The 27,591-nt window shown below is 38.7% G+C and overlaps 1 protein-coding gene across 2 annotated transcripts in view; it reads left to right on the forward strand.

The window, feature by feature from the left end:
* The window catches only part of CRB1 (crumbs cell polarity complex component 1), a 100,842-nt gene extending 73,565 nt beyond the window's left edge, over positions 1-27,277 (forward strand). The window contains exons 9-12 of one of the 2 annotated variants that reach the window (XM_061378859.1): positions 1,817-2,723; positions 4,304-4,432; positions 7,246-7,372; positions 26,915-27,277. In XM_061378859.1, coding sequence (XP_061234843.1) covers positions 1,817-2,723; positions 4,304-4,432; positions 7,246-7,372; positions 26,915-27,001 — 1,250 coding nt within the window. In that variant the 3' untranslated portion in view covers positions 27,002-27,277. Of the gene's footprint in view, positions 1-1,816; positions 2,724-4,303; positions 4,433-7,245; positions 7,373-26,832 lie in introns of both variants that reach the window. The other variant, XM_061378858.1, reaches the window with a different exon arrangement.
* Positions 27,278-27,591: the final 314 nt, after the last annotated feature.

Genomic DNA, 27,591 nt, shown 5'->3' on the forward strand with positions numbered 1-27,591 from the left:
TAATAGACGGCTTTCATGCTAATATCCAAATAAGTTATCTCATAAACTTTACTATTGCCTATTACAGTAGAACATAAACACGCACAGACAGCAAAGTGAGAAGTATCTGAACCTTTTCCTTTTGCTAAAATCAAGGTAATGTACACTGTTAGATCACGTTTCGATTTTTGTGCTGGTTTATGTGGCAATAGTAGGGAGTTTCCCTAATAAATATTCAAAAAGAACTGCACTACAGAGCTGTATTTTTAAGTTTTCTTTATTACAGCATAGACTTGTTGTACAACACAGGGTAAATGAAAAATATAGGAGTTTTGCTGGCCAGTGACTTCTCTGCCAGCCTGCTGTGTTATGCTCTGGGTACCATTTTAAATTAAGACAAAGAGCTGTTTTTTAGACACTTGTGGCTCTAGTTGAACCTAGATGGCTATGATTAGCAAGCCCAGTAGGAAAACACACACTCCATAAATAAGAGAAAAGGTGAATACAGGAAGCGGATGTGAGGAACAGTAACTGATAGCAAATCTGTATTCCCAGTGTCACAACTGAGAGTAGAAGCACACCCAGACAGCTTGCTGTGCTCAGGATTTAGTAATGAGTTCTACAGGAATATTTTAGAATTATGAGCTTGAAACTCTCAGCTTTCTGAGACATTAAAAAGATCAGAAATAAAAGTTCTGACTTTCATTTTTAGTGGGGTTTCCTCTGAGGAAACTTTTGCTATGAGAAAGGCACGTATTTGATGCACAAGGCAGTGTGGTTACACCTCTGCTGCCTCAGTACCAGGATATACAGTTAATAATTTCTTACTGTGATTCCCAGGGGTTCTTTTCATCCAGATTTACATCTGATCTATCTCTGAGCCCACAGATAGATCAGAAACCCACCTTATCTCAGTGCTAGGATCTTACAAAGCTAAATTTGTCTGAAGAATGGACAAGACATTCCTTCCTGTCCCTCCTCCCTATCGATAATCCTCATAAATCTCAGAATGTGCAAATTTACAGCCCAGCGAGTTAGTGCATTTTAGCAGAAAACATGCTAATGAAAGATGTCAAATACCTTTGTGAAGACATCCATAAACCTGCCACAATGTTACCCATCAATTTTCACTCACAGCAGTGCAAGCTGAGTGTTCTGCTGCCCTCCCAGCCCAGCCAACACAGGTTCTGTTCCATCAGCAGGGCCGTGGCAGTACACATGCAGCAGGAGAAGCTGGTTTTAAACGTTACATGCACGACTCTTCTCACATTGATTTTAAAGGGACTTTTTGTCAACTGACTTCAATTAAATTCATCACCAGTGAGAGTAGATTGGGATCTAATAAAACACTTTTTTACAACCTCTTTAATGCTTTACCTAAGAAAACAGAAATTGAGAACAAAGGTTCACCCCATTCAGATCTGTCATGGGCAATAACTTGCTGTACAAAACTAGGGAACAAACCCAAAATGACATTTCTTGTTTTGAAATACCCTCCCAGCCCCAGCTGTGAGATGTATGCAGTTATGATCATCTCCTTCTCTTTGTCTAATAAGGAAAAAGAAAGGTAATATGAACGTAGAGTTATACCTTTAGAATATAACTTCAGATGATGCAAAGCAGCACACTTCTGATATCAGTATATCTTGCACTGCTCTGTAATTTCTATAGCCATAAGGGGCAGACAAGGATAAACTGATACACTTGTGGAATTTGACTGCTTTTCAGCAAACCCAAAAGAACTTACAAGTCAGGGAATACAGGGCATTGAAGAGATACTGTTCCACATGTATAGGTTTAAAGGTGGCCTGATGTCTCAATTATTATCTTTGCACAGGTCTTGCTAATGCAGTGTTTAGTGGCAGAAGCAGTGCGATATTTTACAGAAGCAATGGGAAAATCAGCAGAGACCTCACCAATATCGTATTTGGCTTTCGAACTAGGGACACTGATGTGATACTGCTGTATGCAGAGAAGGAGCCAGAGTTTGTTACCATCAGCATCCGCAACTCCAAATTACTCTTTCAATTGCAAAGCGGCAACAGCTTTTATAAGCTGACCCTTGCTAGTTCGCTGCCTGTGAGTGATGGGAAATGGCATCAAGTGGTGGTCTCTATGGTAGAGCCCCTGTCCCAGTCCTCTAGATGGCACCTTGATATAGACAACAAGAAAGACACTGCAACTAGTACAACTGCTGCAGGAAGCCTCAACTTTTTGAGAGAAGAGACAGACATCTATGTGGCTGACAAGGCTTTTGACAGTCTGGATGGGCTGCGAGGATGTATGAGCACCATAGAAATCAGTGGCATTTATCTCTCATACTTTGAAAATGCTGACATCCCTACAAAAAAACCTCAAGAGGAGCAATTTCTCAAAATATCCGCAAACCCTGCTCTTACTGGCTGTTTGCAAGTAGATGTCTGCAGCTCAAATCCCTGTATGCATGAGGGGCTATGTGAAGAGTTCTATTCTTCCTACCGCTGCGTATGTTCAAAAGGATGGACTGGCACCCATTGCGAAGTCAACATAGATGAATGCTCTTCAAACCCCTGCATTCATGGAAACTGCACTGACAGGGTCTCCTCCTATGAGTGCAGTTGTGAACCTGGTTACACAGGGGTGAATTGTGAAGAAGACATAGACAACTGCCGTGGCCACCAGTGTGCAAATGGGGCCACTTGCATTGATGGGATTAATGGATATTCTTGCCTGTGTGCTGGTAACTTCACAGGAAAATTTTGCAGGTACTATAAAGAAGGCACATCCACATGATTTTGCCAGGTCTCTTCTGAAGGTTAATTGCATCACTGATGTCTCCATTTTAAACACAGATGTTATGCTTCTCTATATATTAATCATGGCTGCAAAATTAACGTATTAAGAGTCTGCAGTACAGAAAGCTGTACAGATCAATTAGGTGTGGGCTGAGGCAGTGGAGAGCTGGCAGCTCAGGCAGAGACCGATGAGGGAAGGAGATAAGAAACAAGGCACAGCTCTGCTGCCCAGCTCTACTGCCAGCCTGGGTTCTACAGACTCTGATGACAGGATTACAAGTCTACCAGAGCTCAGAGACACATCCCTTAGAAATGAAGATTTTAAGGGTTTTGAATCTCTAAACTATATTACAGTAATAGATCTCTAGAACTGTAAGTAGAGAAATTCGGAGTTGGTGGGTAAAAGAAAATAACAAGGGCTTGTAGAGAAGTTTTTCTCACCACCCACTGTATCTTTGGTAGGTGGGTCTTTTCCTCCAAGCTTGCTCTCCCAGCCCAGCAGCGGTGGTGACTGCAGACACCACAAAGCCCACTATTGACATCACTTCTGAGACTCCTCATATATCTGTTTCCTAATCTTCTCAGACACAACTCTGTAAAGGCTGCAGCTGTTCTGTGGTCTGCCTCTTCCTTAATTGCCCTTCTCCGCACACAATAAACATCTCCCTTCTGAGCATGTCCTGTTGCTCTCAGAGAAGGAAAACCCCTTCTCCTTCCTCCAAAGGACTCTAACATACCCAGTCTGATGCAGCTTCATGGGTGCAAACAGACAATTGTCTTCATGCTGCCCAACCACATTCTTTTAGGCTATAATTACACAATCGTCAATTTTTTTTTTTGTCACTTTTTTTGGGTAGTGAGGACATCCTGAGATTTGAAGATACCTTATATTGGCCTGATATGCTATATCTTGTATGCTAATTCTGTCTTTTGAAGTACTCTAAGCTGTCCACTTTTCACACAGAGGCATGTCAGTAATGTGGGTAGTGTTACCCTTTTTTCCTAGAAAAGAATCATTAGGTTGCCAGTAAATATTTGGAAAAGGAAAACCAAATTCAACAAATTAAAGTTAAGCAAAGAGGGTTTTGTGAGTTTTAAACCTCCGTTCCTGCCGTCTTTCCTTTGGTCAATACCCCAACCAGTAACAGCATTGCTTCCCTGGTTCAGTTGCTGCCTACCGCTCGCCGTGAGCACGCCGAGTGCCCCAGGCTCCAGGCGTGTCAATGCTAACAGATGCGGCATTTCCTTTCCAAGAGGACACACAAGGAGGCACTGAGAATGTGCATCCCCTGAAACTTTGTGTTCATATACAGGTAAAACATAATGCCTTTCCCATTGGTATTGAATAGTACTTGCCAGCAGAAGCACTGCTCCCTCTATTTGGAGACTAACAGAACTGGATTCTGCACTTAAATAACAAATTTATAAGGTAGATCTAAATATTTTCCACCAAAGAATTGGATTAGAGTCAAGTGAAAAGCTGAGAGAGCACGAGATACACAGAAATGAGGAAAGTGCAAATAACTGCCATTGCCTTTTTCCTTACCTAGATACAGAAGATTACCATATACCGTTTGTGGGAATGAAGAGAGAAACCTCACATGTTTCAACTACGGCAACTGCACTGATCTCAGTGGCGAGTTGACCTGTGTATGCCTGCCGGGATTTGCTGGAGAACGGTGAGACGCTCAGCAGGTCTCTTTGGAGCAATTCTTCCAAAAGCTGTTCCAGAGGGGTCCAGAGGGTAATGGCCATGGAGGTTTTGATCTCCTGCAGAAATACAGACAAAGCAGTTGTTTAAGTCAGCGGTTCCTTGCTTAAATGACTTTGAGGGTCTTACTTAGAAAAAAAAGACAAATCAATGCAGCAAGAATCAATCCAACACAGCACCACTAACTCCAGTTACTGATATTATTTCTTAGGCAACATTTTACGGTTGCTTCTGTTAAAAACATACGTGTTTTTTGACTTCCATGCCAATTCTGTTGGTGACAATTCATGCCAATGCTTGTTTGTGACAAGCTAGAATGTTATCTTTCCATAGGTGGGGACACATACTTTGCTCATAAATAAAAATCAGATACAATACACTAACACACAAATATGCAAAGCTGTTTCTTTTTCACATATACATGTTGTGAACATATTCTTTCACAAGGGTTGTATGAGATGAAATACCTGGTCATATTGAAGCTTATTACTTTCTTACTCAACACTGAAGGATGAAAACAGAATTATTATGATAAGAATAAATACTTTTTACATGTTACAGTTTAGTGTGAGACAGAGGGGTATTCCTCACAGTGAAATTTGTATCTTGTATCATATTGTCGCAATTCATGCTCACCATTTGATAATGTTCTATGATCAGCCCTGAAGTAGGGAGGTCCGACAGCCTCAGGACATTAGGTGCTGTAGAAACACAGGAAGACATTGTCCCAGTAACAATATAGTTTGAACAGGTAAGGGCACCTTCTTGGAGAGTAATACCACATGTCCTCTTAGTGAAATCAGCATTACATCGGAGTATAAGGTCCAAAAGTTCAACAGGACCAAGCGATGCTGGCTCTGCAAACACAAAGTTTTCAGCAAAAGGTTTCTCTCCCAAACCCACTGATTTTGTGGGAATGGCACAGTAAGCTATAAAAGATAAACGAAATGAAAATTCCCACTCAATGCATAGTGCAGTTGGCAGGTGTGTCAAAATGTATTGCACCACTTAACTCACCACCTCACAGTCTTAAAAAAATAAGGTGGGAAAATCAAAGCAAATAAAATATAAAAAAGTAAAAGCATATTCTTAGACCCTTCTCTGGTGTGTATGCTTCTTGAGAGTACAAGGTAGAAGGAAAGTACTTTGTCCTTCCTTCGCCTGCCAGGCAACTTGCTAATTACAGCTTTGGGAATGAGCTTTCCTTACATCCATCCCACTGGCTGGCAATATTCTCTATTTTATGGTTCCCATGATTCTCACATTGAACAGCAGCTTTGTACCGAGCATGCTGTGCTTTAACTGACTATTGCAGAAAGGCATTCTTCTCCAGTGTCTAAAATTGACTATTTGTCCTCTTTTCCTCCAGGATGTCAAACCATGTACCAGTAGTACTTCTGTGCTTACAGATCATAGTATATCAAACAAGAAAATTTCAGTCCTTTTTTTCAGAACAAAGTCAAATATACCAGCTAATAAGAAAATTAAACCAAATCCTTTGTATATTTATGTATCAGATTGATAAAACAGGTATTTTCCTTCAAGACAATATTTCATCCCCCAGAAAGCCATTGATGCACAGTATAGAGAAAACTATATCTATGTCAATGAATTGGGATTACAAAAGGCGTTCAATGAACTTACTAACAGATGGAAAGGGAAATGTGGAAAGATTAATACTCATAAAAAGAGGTATAGAATTTTTTATACATTGGAAAAGTACTTTAATTTAGCTTTTTGAATTACATGAATATAATTTACCACTGACAGAAAATTGTTGAAGTGATTTTAGATTTTAATAAATAAAATTAGATAAAAGTGTTTAATATAAAGAACTGCTCTTCTCTAATGCAACATTGAAAGTGTATTGCATGGTTGTGAATATGATTGGAGAAAGCAATTCCTTGTAATTCAGAAAGAGAATCTCACATTCTTCCTCAAGATTAAACCTGCTTTTTTATCTGGAAAAAATAGGATTAACTGTTACCATTATTCAAAAAAAAAAAAAAAAAAAGGATCAGAGAATTAAAAGGGAACATCATCAGAGCAGAAAATATCCAAATCACTACTAGTTTTCAGGCAATCATCTCACAAATTCCTTATTAATATTTGATTGGCTGCCTTGAGAAATTATGAGAACTTAAATTTCCTTTATCATCAGAATTAACTCAAAAACATGCAATGATGCATACTTAAGCTTGTGAAACCCTGTTCTGAACCATTCTTACCATTCTTGGGCATGATTTCAAAGAGACCGGATAGGAGATTCTGCTGGGGTCTACTGGCATTTTAAATCAAGGAGAAAAAAATGAGGAAGAGAAATGGCAGGTGAATATTCCCTGGGAAAAATTTCAGCTGCGAAAAAAAACAAGCATTTGTTTGACTTACATCCAGACTACTGAGAAGGAAAATGTGCCCTCAGGTTCCCAGAACAACCAAAATGGATAAGCAAGCTGTAAGCAGGACTTGTGCCAGATCTAGGTCTAAAGTCACACACCGACTTTCATTTCACCTGGATAAGCACCATTAACCGTAAAATGCTTTACAGAAATGAAATTTCTGACTTAACTGTCTGTGCCTGAAAATAATACAAGAAGCTCAGTATTTGCGTGTGGCTAACCAGGTAATTAGTAAAATCATAAACACGTGGACATATGCCACAGATTTCAAATAGAACATCTTCCTCTTCCTTGCCCCTAAAGCTTCTGAATTAAAAATATACTTATCCAATACATTTGATTTGTGATTTCAGATGCTCACTATTTGCAATCTTTACTCTAGGTGTGAAAAGGACATTGATGAGTGCAGCTCCGACCCGTGTCTGAACGGAGGCCTCTGCCAGAACCTTCTCAACAAGTTTCACTGCCTCTGTGATGTGAACTATGCTGGAGACCGCTGTGAGATAGATGTAAGCGACCTCTCCTTTTTTGTCTCTTTACTGTTGTGGCAGAATCTCTTTCAGCTTCTTTCTTATCTCATTCTACGAATGGATGATGATCCAGCAGTCGAGTGGGGTGATCAGGAAGACTATTAAGCAATCGAAACCTTTGTATTTTCGTGCAGCAAAAGATGCCTTGGCCAAATGGCTTAGCAAAGCAATACAAAAATCAGAGTTTTAAAACTTGTTTTATGTATCTTTGAATGATTTTCTATGAATTGCTTTGGATCTGGTTTAGTTCTTTCACTTACTTTTAGAAAATATGCTAGAAAATGTTTCATCTCCCCTTAACCAGAGCATTTCACCACATACACACTGCCAGTGGACAACAGTGGTACACGCCAAAAGGCAATACATGCTAACAAGAACTGTAAGTTTACTGTTTGTGACATTCAAACCCTACTGCAATGAGTGGCAAAGACCCACTGCCTTCGAAAAGGGAAATTTTACCATTAAATCTTACAGATGGTAACTCATCTTTGCATCACATAACACATTCATTGTTGTTTCCTTCGTAGTTAAGTCTCACATCTGTGAATTAATATAGGATATTTTTGGATAATTAGATAATGGTTTGGATCAACAATTGGAAACATGGGAGGACACTTCACACCCATTTGAATTAGTGGCAACCCTGCACTGGTATTACTAATCCTGAACCTCTGCTCCAGTAGCTTGTACACCTCCAATGTGTAATATTGAGTTAAAATACAGCCTTCTTAATTTTCACCATGACTCTTCTTTCAAGAATGGCCCAGTAAGTACATCAGACCTTAAAAACATAGATTTTTTTTTGTTCTAAGATTTGTACAACTTCAAGTAACTCTATGCTCTCCATCAATAAATATGAGTGTCATCAGACAAAAATATGGGATTTTGCTTTCTTAGGAAGCAATCAGGGTGGACCAATCAGTGGATTGGTTGTCCATGGATTCTTTAAAGAATGAAAATAAGGGGCCTGAAAATTAGGAATATCAGGAGGTTTAGCAAAAAAAAAATTACAGCAAAACATCTGAGTAGTTGCCTTTGAAGAGTGTAGACACAACTGAAATACATTGCACAAAACAATAGTGAAAACTAAGGTTCTGTTTTTCTGAACAATTGTTTAAAGCAAAACCTATTTAGGAATGGAGCATCCATTTCTTTGGGCATTCGTGATCATATTTGTGTAGATTCTGTACTCTTCTAGTGTCCTTGAGTGATGATACAAAAGATAACCATGTATAAAGTTGTGTTTTATTATTGATACGGCATATAGCAGAGTGAGTTAGAGGATAGACTAACTAACACTAACAATGAGGTTTTTATGACTCCAGGGAGAGGAGCTGATCTATTGAAGAAGTCTTTGAGGTCACTGATATTAGTTTCCCCTCTTCAAACCTGACAAAAACAAATACATTTTTGCATATTTGTGGAAAAAACCTGTGATTCATCCCTGTGATATGCCACATATTTCTGTCTTAAGCACCTGCCTTAGTATGAAAACTTAAGTACAATATATTTACTTATAATAATTGTATTACAAAAGTATAATTTCTTTGCTGTCTTAATCATACCAGAAAAGTGATTGGGGTAATTTTCTTATTAATTTCATATTTAAAAAACCAACCAACTAAGCAATAATCATTCAGCTAAAAGTTCCTCTCCTCTTGGTGAGAAATCAAAAAACACGAGGGAATGCAAGTTCCAGCACTGGAGATGAGATTAATGTAGCAGTGTCAGTAACAAAACTCTATATCCTACCAGATGTAGAGCTTAGTTATCTTAATTACTAGGAATCCTATGTAATATTGTGATTTATATAACACAGGCAAAGACAAGAAATTAAAATTTAACAGCCTTTCCCCCACCCCAATAAAAATATAGGTTTGTAAAAATGCTTTTTACTCCAGATAAAGTAATATGATCAAATCTACAATATTGGAGGAAAATATTTTTTTAATGAAATCAATATTTCTATGTGAAATGTTTGCATTTTGATTTAAAATACCAAAGACAAAAAAAACTGTCATTAACCTTGTTCTGAGTTAAAAAGTCAATTTTCTTTCATATGGAGGAATTTAAAATAATAAACAACAGATTATGTTGGAAATTTTATTCCAAACTGTACCTTTCATTTAATTGCAGCTAAAAATGTTACTTGGTTCGGTATTATTGAAATGAACAGTGACAAATCTAAGCATGAATAATTTGAAATGAAAACTATCACATCATTTTGGAATGCTAACTAAAAGCAAATAAATATGAATGTTTGAAAATTCAAATGAAAAAACATGTTACAAATCAAAGCTGTTTAAAGCAAGTTTTTGTTTACAAATTTAAAGTGAGAAAAATCACAATGAAGTTTGTTTGGGTTGTTTGCTTTATTTTTCTACTGGGTTTAGTTCAGCTCTCATAAGTAAATTGAACTCTTACGTACATTACAGAATATACACTACAGGATTTAGTACAATAAGCAAACTTTTTTCCTGGTATTCACATTGAAGGAAGTTAGAAAGCAATACATGTAATAACAGTATGTCTGACACATACTATAGCAATATATATAAAATGAAAAGCCAAGAATAAATCTGTACAGAGATTCCAAAACTTTTTCTCTTCAATACTAGAAACTTGATATAAGAGAGTATATACAATATTAAATACAGGTTTTCTATGTATTTACAGCAATATGGAAGTTATTAATTTAGAATATATAAGCAGAGCACCAGTTCACCATTTCTTCAAATGCATATACACCTAAAATTGAATTATTTCTATTCTCTAATGCCTTGTCACCATGAAAAATTCCCTGGCTTCTGAAATGTTGCTCATTTCCTCTTTGTACTTGTGTATTCTCAACTACATTGTGCATGTGTACATAACTTTCCTACCTTTATACACAAAATAAACCTTTTGCCTTTGTCCTTTATGTCTGCTCCTCATTTTCTGCTAATTACTCTATTCATTTGCTTTAAGTGTTCCATGCTTTCTGAACATTTGCACTTCACAGCTACATCACACAAAAACTAACTGTGTCTTTCTAATGTATTCTCCAAGAATGCTGAGGGTGCGGGGCCATGCAGTTGCTTCCCAATGAAGCTGTTCAGCCATTTAACCACTTTGGCTTCAATACTGTATTACCCGTTCAGGGTTGTTACCTCTGCTGGGTAGCTCTTGGTACCTTACAGAACACAACTAAATAAACAAGCCCCCAGACCAACAATTCAGAGAGGGAGGGGTTTTATCCACGTGGCTTAAAGTTACTCTTATTACTCAGTTCCTCCTAGCACACTGTTAATACTTAGAAAACTCAAATGTTACGAGGTCTCTGATGGCATGTTGATGGGTCATCTCTTTCCATTGAGCTATCATAGTCCATAGGTTGGACCTGTCCCATGCATACGTCTTCCAGCATACCCAGTGGAGAACAGACCTGATATTTGTAGTTTAAAAGGTTAAAAATTAAACAAACAAATGTCAGATGAATGCTCAGAATTAGAGGGATAGAAGACATGCAAATGAAAGAAAACAAACAAGGAAGGTGTTGAGTTTTGGAGATACAGCTTGTGATGATGAATACTATCTGTAATGGATTGCTCTATATTTTGATACTATGATTCAAATTATTTTTCAGATGCCAGTGACTGTCATTCAGAAATACCACTAATGAGAAGTAACAGTGTTAGGGCTTGAGGTAGAGTTAAGATATCTGAACAGAGGGGAAAGACAGCAGTGGTGGAAGTACTGGAAGAGAAGAGCAAAGGGATTTGCATCAGCTGTGGGATGAATGAAAGTGTATTCTTTAATGTGATTGGTAAATACATACAAGGTATTTCACTGAGGCAATATACACAGAGAACAACAGATTTGCCTTGTTGACCACAGTTCCTATTTCTGACCCTTAAAAATCAAGCTCTGACTGATTCTCCTCTGCAGATGCTCTAATACAATTCGTACTCTGCCAGCAATATCCTATCACATTTTTAAGTACAAAGAGATGTTTCTGAATTTGAAAATAACCTTCATGTTGTATGCTTATTTGTATTCTCTTGCACCCAGAACATTTAATTTTTAAGAAACTACATCCAATACTCAATTTACAGAGTGCATGTGACTACAGTATGCTGGTAAAACTAAATTTAGGAAAAAATCTGCTTCAAGCTGGCATTGAGGAAATGGGGTTTGTTCTTTCATTGCAAACGTTTTTCCTGGAAATACCCCTTTGGCTAGTTTGGGTCAGGTGTCCTGTCTCTGCCCCTCCTTACTGGCAGAGCATGAGAGATTGAAAAGGTTAAGTGCTACTTGGCAACAACTAAAATATTAGTGTGTTATTCTCATACTAAAGTCAAACACAGCTCTGTACCAGCTTCTAGGGAGAAAAATAATCCTATTCCAGCTGAAACCAGGACACAGTCAGACATTCAGCCCAGAGGGCACTTCACTTTTATCTATGAACTTTTAGCAGTTGAACTTTCGTAATTATGACTCGAGTTAGTGATCCTCCCCCAAAACAGGAAAACTGTTCTACTTCAAGAACCACAAAGCCTGGTTCTAAGAATAAAACCTAAAAATCAACAGAAAACCTCCACCAAGTCTTCCGTCTGAGTTTCCTAGATTACCATAACCTGGAACAGATCTCTAAAGTATGAAGAAAAAAAGCAGAGTTTGGTTGTTCATTTTGTGTTTCAGGAGTGCCCTGAGGCTCCATTAGACTCAGGAGCACATCCTGCTAGCGCTGTGTTCTGCTTGTGCTAGCAAAAGGCAGACACGTAGCTGCACCGAACGGCGAACAGCTCAGTCTGTACTTTGATATTGTTTCTTCAGCATTCTCATCAGCTACACCTTTGGGGCAGCACTTCCTCACAAAGCACACCCTCTCCTATTGTTCACATGAATATACATGAAACTTGAAAGTGGTGGTAGATTTAATGTCCCAGAATTAAAGCTTTACTTAAGAGAGCTACTCCTATGTGCTCTGATGTGCACTATTGTTTCTTTCATATCCTCTTCCAGCTGGTACCATTCCATTCTCCTGGGTGCAAGGACAAGCATCATGCACTGGAGGTTATGATTCACATTTAATTGTCGTTAAAAATACACTGATAAGCATGTAAGATATGTTCAATATTGAAACTAAATTGAATAAAACTCTCTCAGGCTTCCATAGCACAGACACAGAATTTTGATTGAATCTGCTCTACAGCGATAAGCTAATGTATTCATTAACAGCAAGGGTTAGTAATATGAATGTAGCAAATGATACTTAATTACAATAATTAATGCCTGGCAATTCATTATGCATTCCACAGCTATTTACATATTCATACTTATGAGCCTATTAATGGATCATTATCATTTGACTAAAACATGTGGTCATCAGGAATATAACAGCTACACCATTTTCCCGCAGTCTCACTGTGTCTTTTCCTGGTTGTCTTGCTCCTGTGTACCTCTATCTTGCCATTGCGCACAGAAATACAAAAAACATTTTATTTCCAAGACCTATAGAGCAATATAATGGCAAATACAGCCAGGCAGGTTAGCTTTCACACTGCACTAGTTCTCAGCCAGTACTCTCATCCGTTTGAGTCTTGAGGTTTCAAAACAGTTTGAGTTTTAGGTTATTATTTGAAAATAAAAAAACCTGAAGTTTCACCTCCACCTTTCAGCTGAAAACTTCTCAAATATGAGGAGTTGGAGTGCAAGAGACAGCACTGGCATTCTGCTTCTTCAAATGCAGGACACAGGAACAAAAAAATCGCAATGTTTACACTCTTGTAAGGAGGAGTGTTTGGTGAAAGAACTTTGTTCAGTATAGATTTTTCTCTTGTCCTGAGTTTATGCTCTTTCTTATTGCAGATGGTTAGGACACTTTCATATTTTGGATTGTGTTCATTTGTGGAACTCAGGTAGCAGTATTGTCAATTCTTTCAATCTGAACAAACAATTCTGCCCCTAGATGGCTGGTGCTTCTGCTCCAACATAAAGATTTCAGACTGCATGAAAGCAGATAAGCTGCTAGCCCTCCCAAGCTTGGAGAAGAATTTAAGAGCCACAGAAGTGCAGAAATACAACACAGATTAAAAAAAAAAAAATTTCATACATAAATATAATTATTTTAAGGCAAGATAATATTTTTTCTTCTTAGCCTAAGCTTGTGTGCTCAATGTTGACAACTCTAAGTCAATAATATTCAGCTGCCAGCCTCAGAAGTAAGGCTGGGTAAGTTAACTGAAACTGAGGAGCGCTACCATCCTGATTTTCAGACAAGCCACTCACCTACTGCTCCTCTACAGCACCAGCTGTGGATGTACAGGAGCCCCAGGTCACTACAAAACTTATGCCAGCTGTCATAACCTGCAGGGAGTGAACAGAGAAGGTCTTGCCATACATGAAGGCTGCCTCATGGTGTGGCTGAACAGCCCATGACTCCACGCAGAAAGATCAGGTCAAGCCATTGAGAGCATCAGACTGATCTTAGTAAGTGAGCACATTTGTATCTACCGTGACTTCTGTCTTCTCCAGTAGACAATAAGCAGTCTGGTCATATATAAGATACATTCTGTAAGGCTGCTGCTGGAAGCATAAAGGGTTTTCCCTGTTTTTTTCTGACTTTCTGAAGTATCTTACTTTGAGAAAACCCTCATCATGTCAACTGTTTAGAGAAAAAGACTGCACAGCATAGGTAAACTTATTACAGTCTGATAAAGGTTATTAAAATAATGCTATTTTGTTGACTGAAGTAAGTTTTTACTATTTTTAATAGACTGGCACGGTCAGCCTAACTGAGCAGAGAAAAAGAATTTACACTTTTTCATTCATTCACATGGTTGTAGATCACCCATAATGGCAGAATCATTAGTGCTGATGGTAGGAGCCAGAGAACCCAGCTTTATTGCTGTGCCAGGTCAAATGTGGGGTAAGAGGAAACATCTTTAGATCTGTAAAATGAGCAGCTCTGTTCTGGAAGTCATTGGAAATGTCACAATGCCATTTTTACAGTTGTTTTTCAGAGCAGAGTAGCCCCTTAATATCCTTTGCTATTTTTTATTAGTCTATATTCAAAACACAGGATTTAACTAAAACTTCTAAAAGGATATTGCAAGAAACATATTTAATATGTGTCACAACATGAGGTACAAAAACATTAGGATGCAAAGACAATAAGGTTATCTGATGTGTCTAAGCTGGGAAATACAAGAAAGCTCCTCATAAGGCCAACATTACCGCATGCATCAGTGAAAAGCAGTTGAATATTTAATGTGCATGGTAAATATAAGCAGAAAAGGGAGCCCAGATGACATATGACAGCATAACACTCTGCACTATAGGAATCAGCTCAAATACGGTATTCACATAACACATTTCATATTCAGGCTAGCACATTTTGTCTATACACCATCCTTTATGTTGTAATTGCATTGTTTTCCTTTTTCTCACCTTTTGATGTTTTCCCTGTAGACTCACATTCACATCACATGGTCATTTACTTCAGTCATTGCTCGCTTTATAACACATTCAAGCACTCTATGCCTGCATTGTTCAGATACTAAATTTTACATCTTTTTCTCATATCGTTCATGAGAGTTCATATTCTTTTCTCTTTTATGTTTTTTCTATCTTCAAATAATGCAGCACTGAAAGAAGGTATTCTGGAAGTTGCTTTAGAACAATTAACTCAAATATAAAAATAATAGTTCACATTTACTTTTCTGTATGGAGTAGGAACAAATACTTCTGTCTTCTGTCTGTGTAGCAATAAAGTGTAACTCTCATCTCATCCTAAGAACTATCCAAACATGAAAGAGCATTTTGATAATTCTGGTATTTCTAGATCTGGCTATGATGTAATGCTGAAACTTGGCATGTTCCATTTACTTTGTTTCCTAAAATACAATTGATGAGAAAATTATTTTGCTGCAAGTATCAAAAAGCCTTTCTGTTTTTGTGTTTTGGTGTCTGTTTTCTACTGAAAATGGAAATGACATGGAAATGATTATGTTCAGTGATAATTTTTTTTGAACTTTGTTTCTTAAAAAATGTGGATATTTATCTAGAAAATAGCAGAACAACAGTGATACTCCAACAGAAGGTGTTAGTCACCTATGGGCTTCCACTTTACCCAGCAAGATGCTTTCCCTTTGCTGGATAACTTAACCAAACATTGACAGAAACAAGACCATAAGCCTAGTTTAATTCCATAAATCCTAAATAGCTTAATTGACAAAAAGCTTCTAAAGAAAACAGAATTCCAGCCTCACTTTTAAGCTGAAAATCAGTCTGGTCTTTCACTTGAGTACTTACAAAAAGAAAAAGAAACTGAGCAGAAGTTAAGGAGTTTATGATGGAAAAGATAACTGACTCATACTGGGTGCATGGTGGCAACAATCTCTTGGGATTCACTTTGTCCTCTTCACTAATGTTGACAGAACTGAAACATGGTTCTAAGGCTTTACATGAAACTTATTGCCAGATTAGGAACCAGATGGCTCCAAAGGAATCTCATTCACCACCATTACAATGAGAAAGATCAAAAGTTACCCACACCTTAGATAAGTTTATATACATAAAAAGGATGGCACGTAAAGGGGAAATAAGGAGATTTCCCAGGCACTACACAGATCAAGCACTTCAGCAAATCTACCCACATTAATTCAGGCCTGGATGGAAACCATGGTCCTCGATTCCAATCACTATTTAGACAGCAATAGTGCCAGAGCTCCTTAGGGGTATTGACATCCTAGCTCAGGATAACAAATACATCTTGTAGGATTGATGTCTTGGAAACTAATTATATTCTTAAAATTACTATCAAAGGTCCATGAAATTATGATGTTTCCAAATAAAATAAGGCTGGCATGTAAATTTGCCTATGCATCTCGTGGTGAACTCTTCTTGTAAAGCGCATTCTTGTGTAAGAGTATTTTTCAGTTCTTGTTATGAAATTTCCATTCCTAATAACTCTTGAAAAAAAATGGTACACTTTATTAGGCTTATAGAATATTTTTTCACTAAAAAGCAATAAAAAGATTCCTGTTCCTGAGAATGTGAAAAATATTTTGGATTCAAAAGATCAGGAATATTTATCTGTTTTGATAAAGAGAGCCATTCAAATGAAAGGCAGAGCTTGTTACACAAATGTCTAAACTTTGTACGAAAATAGCTGTACAGCAAACACAACAGTCCTTAAATTTATTCAAACACTCTTTGGTAGAACAGATGATTCACTTCTCAAGAAGACTAAGAGCAGCAAAATAAAAAAGGTGATACTGCTGTAATGCAGTGGAAAGGAGAATGAGCAGCTTCACAAACCTTTGTAATTATTTAGTATGAGCAGATTTTGCACCACTGCAGAAAACTGTGGTTATTGTTGGATGCTGTGAAATGGTAGGGTAGGGATTTTGGAGATTCTCAAGCACATAAATAGTTTCGGCTCTAATTAATCTGTTATAGAAATAAATGAAAATATTTCCACCTGTGTGTGGTGCAGCACTGGTAACACTCATGCTGCACTACTCTTACCCCTGAGGGACCCTCTGCTCCCTTTTCTCCAAGTAGTGTCTGTTTGTGATGAAATGGCCATGTACATTTCCTCCACAGAGTTCATAACGTAATGTAATTGATATCTTTTTTTTATCCCAAAGCCTACCATTTTGTGAACTGATGCAACATATTGACTGTAAGAGTCACGCGAGACTGTGCTGTGTCTCATGGAAAATTCCATTTGGTCCTATCTTATTTTATGGTTTCCATTAATCAAACACAATATTTCCCTTCAGTACTCAGCTACCCTCTCCCCTGGAGAAGCACTCAGGCCTGATGCACAGGCTGGTTGGGAGGTAACTGGCCCGGAACCAGAACCCTAAAAAAACATACTCTACATTGAAAAAGTTTTGGGTTGACATTTCCCAGCTCATGATCACGTTTTTATCCTCACCCAAAACCACTGATGAAAGAGGAAGAATACTTCCAGAATAAAATGTTAATGTTAGACACGTCTTCCAAAATTACATATGACTTGCTTGATTTCACGGTTACCTGCCTGTTCAAGAGAGGACAGCACTGGTATTTGAGAATCAACAGGGAGATGTATCAGAAATAGCTTACACCTGCAGATGAAGGTGAATTTTGACCTGACTCAATGCACTGTAGAAACTGCTACTTTCAGCCTGTATTGAGAAGCCCCCAGATCAAAATTAATCATCTGTCTGGAAACAGGGACGAGTTACACTCACAGTTAATAAGCTTTGCCTCAAAGGACCAGACATAAATTCAGTGAGCTGAGATAGCAGACATTTTTTTCCTCTCTCTAAGAAGTACGATCTAGAAAATCTTCTGGAAGTGTAGAAAATCTTCGTAAAAGAAAAGCATTGATAAGGCTGCCATTGCTTCCTAGCATGTTAGAGTAAATCTCTCCTGTCTGAAGTACGGTGTATTTTCTGTTAGTTGTCTTTAGATGGCAGTAAGGTAAAATCATGGAGTAGAAAATTAAGGTAAATATCTGACACATTTTTACAGACCATTTTCTCATGTACTGTGCTGGCTGTAACACTGGCTATAACACTGGCTATAACACAGAAAGAGATGTCATGAACCACTTGCATCTTCAGCCCACATCCAAAATACAATTATGAGAGTTGGCTTCATCCAGGTTAAGCTCAGATGCAAACCTGTTGAATGCCAGCAACAGTAATATCACGACTAGATGCTATATTAGCTGTGCAGTACTTGGTCCAATAATCTCTGTTCGCAGGTAGAGGCATGCCCACATGTCTCTAAAAAAGCCACGACAAAAAATAACTCCACCAACAAATCGAAGTTCTAAATCAAGATTAAAACAGGGTTTCAAGGAGTAATTGTTGTCATAGATGTTTGTAGGTTTTTTTTCCATTTACATTTTTCATGTATGCATCTCTTCCATAGTCTTTCCTGAAGCTAAAATGCAATGAAGTTTGCTGTCTCTAATCAACCTCCTACTAGCAAAAAAGCCAGCAGGATAAAACCATACTCAAAATTTTTCTCAAGGAATATAATTAGCTAAGTAATGCAACAGTGTCATGTAGCGTGCTAAGGCAAGTATTATGTAGCCAATAAAGGTCTACCTTATACCATTAATATTTACAGTTGGAAGCACAAGATGGCTGCAATCGAAGTGCTGCACCCAACAAAGGCTAGCTGTTGACTTGATACCTTGCTGTCTGACAGTGTGAAACAGTCAAACAGCTACTTACTTCATCACCACTTGACAGCATAATATTAATGCTAGGTAGCAACACATGCCTCTTTTGCTGGAGGTTAACACCAAATAGGGAGAAGAATTTCATGGAACAATTTTGAGATCGTAGGCGTAGTTTATTATCAGAGAAGTAGGGATGGAAAGTTCCTGGCACTTACAAAATCCAACTCAAATCATAGCGCTGTCTCTGCTATACTGTCCACTTATTAAGCACCACTGGGCAGAACAGTTTCTTATTCCCACAGTGGGAAGAGACAACACTGACCGTTTCAGCACAGGTTGCACCAGTTCTCACAAAGAACCAGGATCTGGGGAGATAGACGACCCTGCATCACATTTCCACAGACAGGGACCAGAGCCCGCAGAAAGAGGCTGTGATGCTCATCTTCAATGGATACTTTCTGCTGTTCTCAATTGTCTGATCACAGAAATAAAAGGACATCTATCACTATGATCACTAATTAAGGAAGAGATCTTTAACTTCAACAGTTGTGTGCTGGAAGGTGGAATTTTGAGCAATCAGTTCTGTGCCCACAATGCAAATTGTGCAAGTCCATTAAAGTTAATAGAAATTAATAATGCAGAAAACAGGCAAATCATGCCTAGCGAAAACTGTGCATGGAAACATATTAGTGAGGATGAACAATGTGCAGGTACTCACTTAGACAGGATTTATGCTTCCAGGTTGCAAATCCCTCAGCAAAGTTTCTCTCTTCTCTGCATTTTCTGTATTGAGGGTGGGTAAATCTAGACTGAGAGATTGTAAAATTCAGAAAATCAGAAGTTGATTTACTTTCACCCTTGACATAGCTGTTGATAGCTTACATTGTAATTTCCTGCCCTGTTCTCTTATCTAAATGCTGTAATTCCCATCTGCCCTGTTTTGAATGTTATAACATCACCCTTCACAAGCTGGTCTACTCAATACCTATGCAATCAACAAAGAAAGCAGCTTTGTCGTTCATTCTTCCTTCTCATCACTTTAACTGTTTCACTCTTAAATCTACTGAATCTCTTTTCACCTCTTTTCCTCAGGTAATGCCCTGCTATCTTCTTCATCACTGCAGCATCTTTTCCTTCTTCGCTTTTGGGTTTAACCTACTGACCCCCTCCCATTCACGTCACTCTCCCATGACAACAGGAGCAGTCTTCTTCAAAAGGCCACTACTGAGTATTCTTCCAAATCCCTCTTCAGGAGTCATTTCTACTGTGGCTGCTACAGGGATTCAATGAACTCAACTCAGCTACATGCATCTGATGCTCTGTGCTGTTACCCATGTAAAAAATAATTCTGTATGGAAACTCAAAGCATTCCCCAAACTGGAAAGGGATGTTCCACCCTGGAGTCTGACACCTCTACTAAAACATTTGTCTAGTCTGCGACTTAGCAGCTATGGGACAAACTCCTCCTCGGCATGGTATGCCTGGATTTGCACCAGCTATAGATTTTCCCTCTCATCCTTTCAGATTGCAGCAGATGGTGGAGTTCCTACAGCAGGGGCTGTCGATAGAATTTTAAAAGGCATCTCATAACAACACATTGGAGCTGCACATTTAGTCTGTGCTACACCACCAAGATGATCTTAAAAAGAGCTGGAACACACTTACAAAATTAACACTGGCAGTTGCTGCAGAAATGCTATCGAGGAGTCTTCTCAAAGCCCACAGCTTGATGAGAGCTTACCTCCCAAACTGCCAGCCAAATCACTTCTCTGTGTATAAACCAACACTTTGCTTTCTAAGAGAAAAGACATTTGTCTGTCCTGTGAGATACTGATCCAGCAAAATATTTGGAGATTTTAAGAGGCTACTTACATACTTCTGGCTTTTTCGGTCCTTGGGTGAGCTAATGTAAACTACAGTGGCCAAACCCAAACCTATTATTTCTTCTGCCTAAAACACACAATCCCAGACTTACTAAATATCACTGCTTTCATGACTGGACCACTTCCATTAAACAGTTAATATGCCAGATATCAATACTACAAGTAGTTAAAGTAATTACAGTTACTGTATGCAACCTGTTCTTTAAAGATTAATTCCTAAAAGTGAGCTTCTGAGTTTGAAAAACTGCTCAGCCAAAGCCTAATATTGTCAATAGAAGGCCACTTGAGACAAACATTACTGCAAGTACTACCACGAGGAGGGGCAAATTGGTTTGACTTAAACAGAGAACTGTTTCCAAGTGAGTCAGGAATTGTCCTGCAGCCTAATGTGGCGATGAGGTGGTTTGTGTACACTAATGTGACTGGAAGATCAAGACTAATGTGAGTAAACCCCTTGTTTAACCAAAGTCTGCTTTACAATTTAGTTGTAACACTTTAGAAAGGTCCATCCCCAATCTCCAATTTCTCACTCCACTATAAAAACAAACTTCCTCGTTAACTTCTGTAGTGTCACATGCTGTGACTTCACATGTCAGGAGGGAGGCTGTCAGAATTTCCTAATGAGGCGTTTTTCTTGCAAGCCCAGCTAAATCATAGACTTCAATCATCTCCTTCTTCTTCATTTTCTCATGGGACACCAGAGACACAGTACTGTTTGATAGTAAAGATCACATTTTTCTGATCTATAATTGGTCAAGCCAGATAATCAGTTTATCATTACAGCTGCTAACACCAATTCTCTCTACACCTGTGCTTTGATTTCAAGAGCTGTCAGACAACTAAAAGCTGACATTTTCTACTAATAAATTCACTCAAAATGCCACATTTCAACTAAGACAAACTATTCGAACTACATTTTATCAAAAGTATACTAAATAGCGGTGGTAGAGAATGTAATTTCTTCACAGATATTTTTAACAAACATTCAGACAATAATATCCACCAGAAAACAGAGAAACTGAAAGAAAGATTACTTACAGTCATTCTTCTTCAAGGTGAGCTGCCTATATATATTTATATATACACATAAAATAGTTCTGCATACATCAGAAGTAGTCACTTGAGTTTTGTCTTCAGCAACGTCCATTAAGATGCGTGCAGGACTCAGGGTCTCATCCAGGCTGTCCAGCAGTGGGATTGTCTTTTCCTGCAGACATCAGCAATGACAAAAATTCAGGATTATTTACAGCTCTATATGTAGTATAGATGGACAGACTTTCAGAGGACTACAGAGATAGGTGAGGTTCAACAGGATAGCCTCCTCACAGTGGGCATGGTGTCAGAGGGATAAGTTCCCAAGATGTGGAGAGTGGTCATGCTTACCTTGGGGTGTTACCTGGCATACAGAGGGCAACAGAGCCATTATGTGGCGGCTACAGGACAGCCTAAACTGGAGCTATGAGCTGACTGATCGCAGGTGAAGCAGCCACAGCTTTAGGCCACAGAGATCTTCATTATGTATTCAAGGCTCCAAGTCTGAATCTGGCCCTAATACAAAGTGGTCTTGTTCTTATCCATTAAGAAAGCAAAACTAGAGTAGGAAAGCAGGATAGAGCATAAAGAAGACAAAGCAGTTAAGGAAAATAGGCACTGCATATAGAATCTTCAAAATAACTTGCCATTTCCAGTGGCCTGTGCAGTGTTTGACTCAGCCAGACGTGAATCTGACCTCTTTAAATGAGTCCAAAACGGATTATTGGTTCAGCTCAGCAGCCCAGCGGCTATGTCAATACAGCTTTTGGGACCTGGTGGCTGGTGTCTAGCACAAGTAGATCTGCTACTTTTTACAGATGATGTGAGGGAGAGCAATAGGTGTTTTCCTGTGAAGGTGAAAAAAATAATCATGAAAAAAGGTACTTCGTGTGTCACTTAAATAAGGTACTTTTATTGGAGTAAAGTCAATCTATAGATTTATGACCAATTTACTGCTGTTGAAAATAAACTGTAGTCCCACAAGCTGGGGTTATCAATGTATCTCATTATAACAGATTTGTGCATAACTGACTGGATTTCTTCTTGAACTACTGGGATTCTTATTTGAATTCAGCCTTTAACAACAACAAAAAAATCTGATAAGATGGTTGTAAATCCTCAGCGAAATAAACTCGGCATATCTATGGGCTTTTTAGTCAAGTTAATGGCTTTTCTTCAGCTGCTCAGTATTATCCCTATATGCCCCCAAACCTTTCAAAGCAATTCTGACACAGATTAGGACCACTCAAGTCAATCGTCCCTCATTACTATAGCAAATGGTTTTGATTTGGGGGCAGTAAATCTGGATGGCTTGGATCAGATGTTCTTACTGTGAATGAAGTGATAACCTTGTGAGTGGTGTCAGGAACTCAGGATCCAGACACTTTGCCAGCGAAAGCTCCAGTGCACATGAGCAGCTGCAGAAGTCCCAGAAAACCCCACAGGTGACAGAGAAGGAAATTCCCTGGGGTTTGTCAGTCCCTGTGGTTTAAAACTTGTGTTGATGTCTCTGTCTTGCGAAGCATCCAGAATGAGGCACATTACTGTGCGAGTGATGAAATGAAGGCTGATTAATTCTTAATGCCCAGCCACAGAGGCACACTTCTGCTTTCAGAGCACACTATTCCCGTCACATCCCCAAGACATTTACCCTTGGTCCAAGCCATACTTTCCCACTCATGCCTGGGTAGCAGCATTCTGAGGAAGCTCATGCTACTTCTCTCACAGTGATTGCCCTGCTGGCACTGAGGCTTGATCTCTCTCCCTGATCTGGCTCAGCCCTTGGTGTCTGTAGCAATAATTCTCCTCTCCCAATTGACATGAAACTGGATTAGATCAGCTAAGTCGTGTTGTAAAACACACAAGAGGAAGAGGCCCTCTGCATTTTTCTGGCTCATGTGTGCTATTCCACTTGCCTTTGACATTTGACACACATGGAAACGTTCATATACAGCAAATCCCTAATGCTCCCCTCTTAAAAATAAGCATTTAGAAGATGACTTGTTTAAAGACAAGCATACATAGGCTGGATTGGTAAATGCTACTGAGCATTTATCTACTTGTGAACTGGGCCTTCCTTAACCAAACTGTTAATCCACAAAGCAAATCAAGGATGAATGAAAAGTGGAGTAGCCAATCTATTTCAATAACCAAATGAAAAGCAAAACCCAGCCCTACAATGGAGTTTCACTCTATCCAATGATTTATTTTCTCTAATCAAAACATTTTAACACACCTGAGCAGTCCCCTGGTGGTCAGAGGGGCTCTGCTCTGTGAAACAGCAGACGTTCATAGCCTAGATCCATCTATGGTGGAAGCAACAGACAAGGACTTACCGGAAGAGCCTGAAGCAGCGATATGGGACTTTTACTTTCAAGCTGCTTTTTAAAAGGCGACTCCCCATCATTATGCACAATACACAGTAGTGTCAGTAACAGAAAACCTCTTGTTCTGCTGGCTCAGCAGCACTATGTTTCTAAAAACACTTCTCAATCCTTTTTCTCTCTGGGATCACCAGTTATAATAATTTCAGTCTATCATCACCACCAAATACTGCAATAAATGGACTGAGATGACGGGGGACAGAACTTTTCAGATGTATCTTTGCAAACCAGCCAGATGATTTTCAAAGTTAATTTAACTGTTCAGCCATTCATTACTAAAGAAGTGGTTGATTTTGATGGGACCAGACTGCAGAGCCTTCTGGCAACTCTTGTTATCAGGTCAGTGCTAGTGCTTAAGGGGCTACCTATAGTGTAAACTTAGGCAGTGATCTGTGGAGTGATAGGCCATGGGACAGCACTTGAATGGTAGCCTCGGGGGGGAGGGGGTGTCAATAGAATCCACCCAAAAAAGATGACATAAAGGCCTTTTTTTTTTTTTTGTAGTTAGAAATTAGGAGCAACATAAACACAGAAATAGAATTAACTTCTGTATCTGGTCATGGTGAAAACCCCAGCTGTCTGGATTTTAGTTGGTGGAATAACATTTTTAACATACAGGCTTAATAGGAAGTGTTTTGTCCAACACATCTACAGTCAATACAGGCAATTTTCAGTATTATTTTCAAGTTCAAGTGACTGATTGACCAAACCAAATCCAATTAATTAACAGTGGTTATTAGAGAGAAAAAGAAATTAATTGAAACAAAATGTGTAGTGGATTGCTATGGGTAAGGTTTCTGTAAGAAGTAATTAGTGAAGAAAGAAAAAGTGCCCTGTTATGATTAACTTGAGAATGAGGTTTAGAAATGTGAACAGATTTTAACAAGTTACAGAGGGTTTCTTCTCACCGATTCTTTTGCATATTTTTTTCTTAAAGTAACAAAATTACTTTGGATGATCTCATAAATGAAAATGTCTCCATAGATACAGACAAACTTACAACAGGAATGGAAGAGCATGGGCTGGAAAATAAGAGAATGCGTTCAGAAATTACACATATCAAAGACCAGGCTTTATCATTTGCTTGCGGTAGTGAATTTCTTTCATGAAAGAAATGTCCTGTTCAACCCCTGGATGAGAGCTAACTTAGACTATCTTGGTCCTCAGTTTCCTACAGCAGATGATGACAATAAAACATAGCTTCTGAGAATAAAGATTCCATTTAAAAGTTGCAGTCTCTCTGAGACAAGAGGAAGAAGGGTTATATAGTCTAGTGCAGTACAGAGGAAAACTAACATCTCAAATATATCTGCTGCATCATCTAAAGATGAAATGACCTTCTCAATCCAATAAAATTTAATAGACCAACATGTTTCATACCACTTTTTTGGGGGGGCTGGAGTCATGTGGGCTGTCACCTGCACTAAATTACTTCTATTGGAAAAACGCTTTTAAAATCATAGAAACCATATATTTAGCTACCAAGGACAGAGGAAGATATCCTAGGTGATCATGCATCCCTGAGAGAGAATCCCTGAGCCAAACTTATTAATATTATAGTAGAACTCTTTACATCAGTGTGGAGGTGGAGAGATTAAAAAAGAGGAATTCTACTATTTTCCCTCTGGCATGTTCTGCAAAGGAGTAAGTCCAATCAATGTATGCATAGCAATAGCATCCACTTACAGGACATCCATTGCTGAATGCAGAATTATCATTATTCTCAGGACTGCAATTGCACTTCCTTAGAAGTGATGAGTAAGCAGGTCACTAAAGTGTCCTGTAACATGCAGCATCTAACTGGGAAATGGGCTTCGACCTGCTGTCTTCCATTTCTAAATACTTTGGGATTTGAAAGTTCAGCCTCAAGCACACATCCATCTATGGCAGTTCAGCTGTCACTCGTAATACAAATCAAAAGATGATGGATGGCAGAATCTGCCCAGAAGTTCAATTCCTGCTAGGGTCATTCTGTCCATAGTGACCACTTTTCCACACTAACCACATCGCTTCATTGGCTTACCTTACTAGAGGCGTGTTTTACATATAAAAGCACATATATAGATATGTATAAAACATTCAGCTACAAACTATAAAACTTCTCTGCTCTCAAGCTTTTCACCTGGCAGATTTGTTTATGTGCATTGTGCCTCCTGACATTATTACATTTCCTCTGCCACATGAAAACAGAAAAAAGCGTCAGAGCATCCTTACGTTCATCCTGTACTGTGCTGCTTGTATTTCTGCTGATGAAGCTGCAGAGCCTGTATGTAGAAGAAGAGCTGGATATTTTAAAATGTATTTGTGAAAATATATGCATTGCTTTCTCACTGCATAGATTTCAGTTGCATGCCTCTGTACACTTATTTCATGCAAACATGCTGGTAGGAAAGTTTACTGGCAGGGATGCTGCAGAGATGATGCATTTCACAAAACTATTTACACTAAACAATTTTTCTATACCTAAGTATTCACATAAACTTGACTCCTCCAGCAAGAAAAAACACAAATGTGACCGAATATACATCTAGTCAAAATAGCTCATGTTTAACTTGCAGTAGCGAACACCAGCAGTGTGTTCCCAACCAAACTAGGGAAAATGAATTATTATTAAAGTGATTAAACAAGTAATTGCTGAATTACTATTACAGTCCACAGACAGACTAACTTACAGGTTATTTTCAAGCAGAAATGAGGCTGTCAAATGAAATGGGTCACTGTGTGAAATTCATCCAGCTCTGCCTTGTGCATTAAATATACAGCATGGTGTGTGTAATTTTCTGAAAAGTCGAAAGAACAGAATCTGCAGGGGGTAATGTACTTCTCTACCAGTAAACAGTGCTTTGGCAGTAGCTCATCTATGCAAAGCCCTGTCCATAGAATGGTTTTTGTTTTCCTCCTGTGGTAGCTCAAGTGTGTCTGCGTATTCTCTTGACAGAAATTACATTGCGATTATTTCAATCCTTCCAGTTGACAACTGACTTGATCTCGAACATATTCACCTCCATTGGCTCAGTAACGCTGGCCTTGTTATTGATCCTCTTCTTGGCAGTTGTGGTTTCAGTCATCGCTGCCAATAAACGGGCAACTCAAGGGACCTACAGCCCCAGCCGGCAGGAGAAGGAGGGATCCCGGGTAGAGATGTGGAACATGGTGCAGCCACCGCCGATGGAAAGACTGATTTAGAAGCAAGCACTCCTCCATCCTGGAAGATGGCTGAAAGTGGACAGTGTACATATGTTAGCTATGTTAATTTTCAGTCTGGTACCAGGAATACTCATTATAAAGATTACAATGACTGAGCTTTCGATATTTTCAGTATTTTCCTTTTAAGTTCAATAACATTAAATTTCTCATAGCATTTATGGGAACCAATGCCTTCTATCGTGGTTTTGGACAATGCATCCAAGGACAAGTTTTACAGACAGTAATGGCTTCCGGGATACATGTAAGTGCCTGTCTCAGATGCAACACGAATAACAGCTTCTCATTTGTGCTGTCCTTTGACTGCCTAGGAATCACTGCTGCAGAAGATGATACAGACAAATCAAGTCAGCCTGTACAATAAAGACACTGTAATTCTATTATCAAAGGTGTAGTACTAGAGCTCTGTCTTAGCTTATCTACTTTCATCTGTTAATCAGGGATTAAAAGGAAGCTGCAAAACCTCCCCAGAATAAATGCTTCAAATTAAATTGGTTTTCTTTCCTCCAGATCTCTCATTTTACA

Source organism: Neopsephotus bourkii, unplaced genomic scaffold, assembly GCF_033783945.1.
Source record: "Neopsephotus bourkii isolate Nb327-2 ecotype Australia unplaced genomic scaffold, CSIRO-AGI_Nbou_v1 NB_1768, whole genome shotgun sequence".
NCBI classification, from domain to species: Eukaryota; Metazoa; Chordata; class Aves; order Psittaciformes; family Psittacidae; genus Neopsephotus; species Neopsephotus bourkii.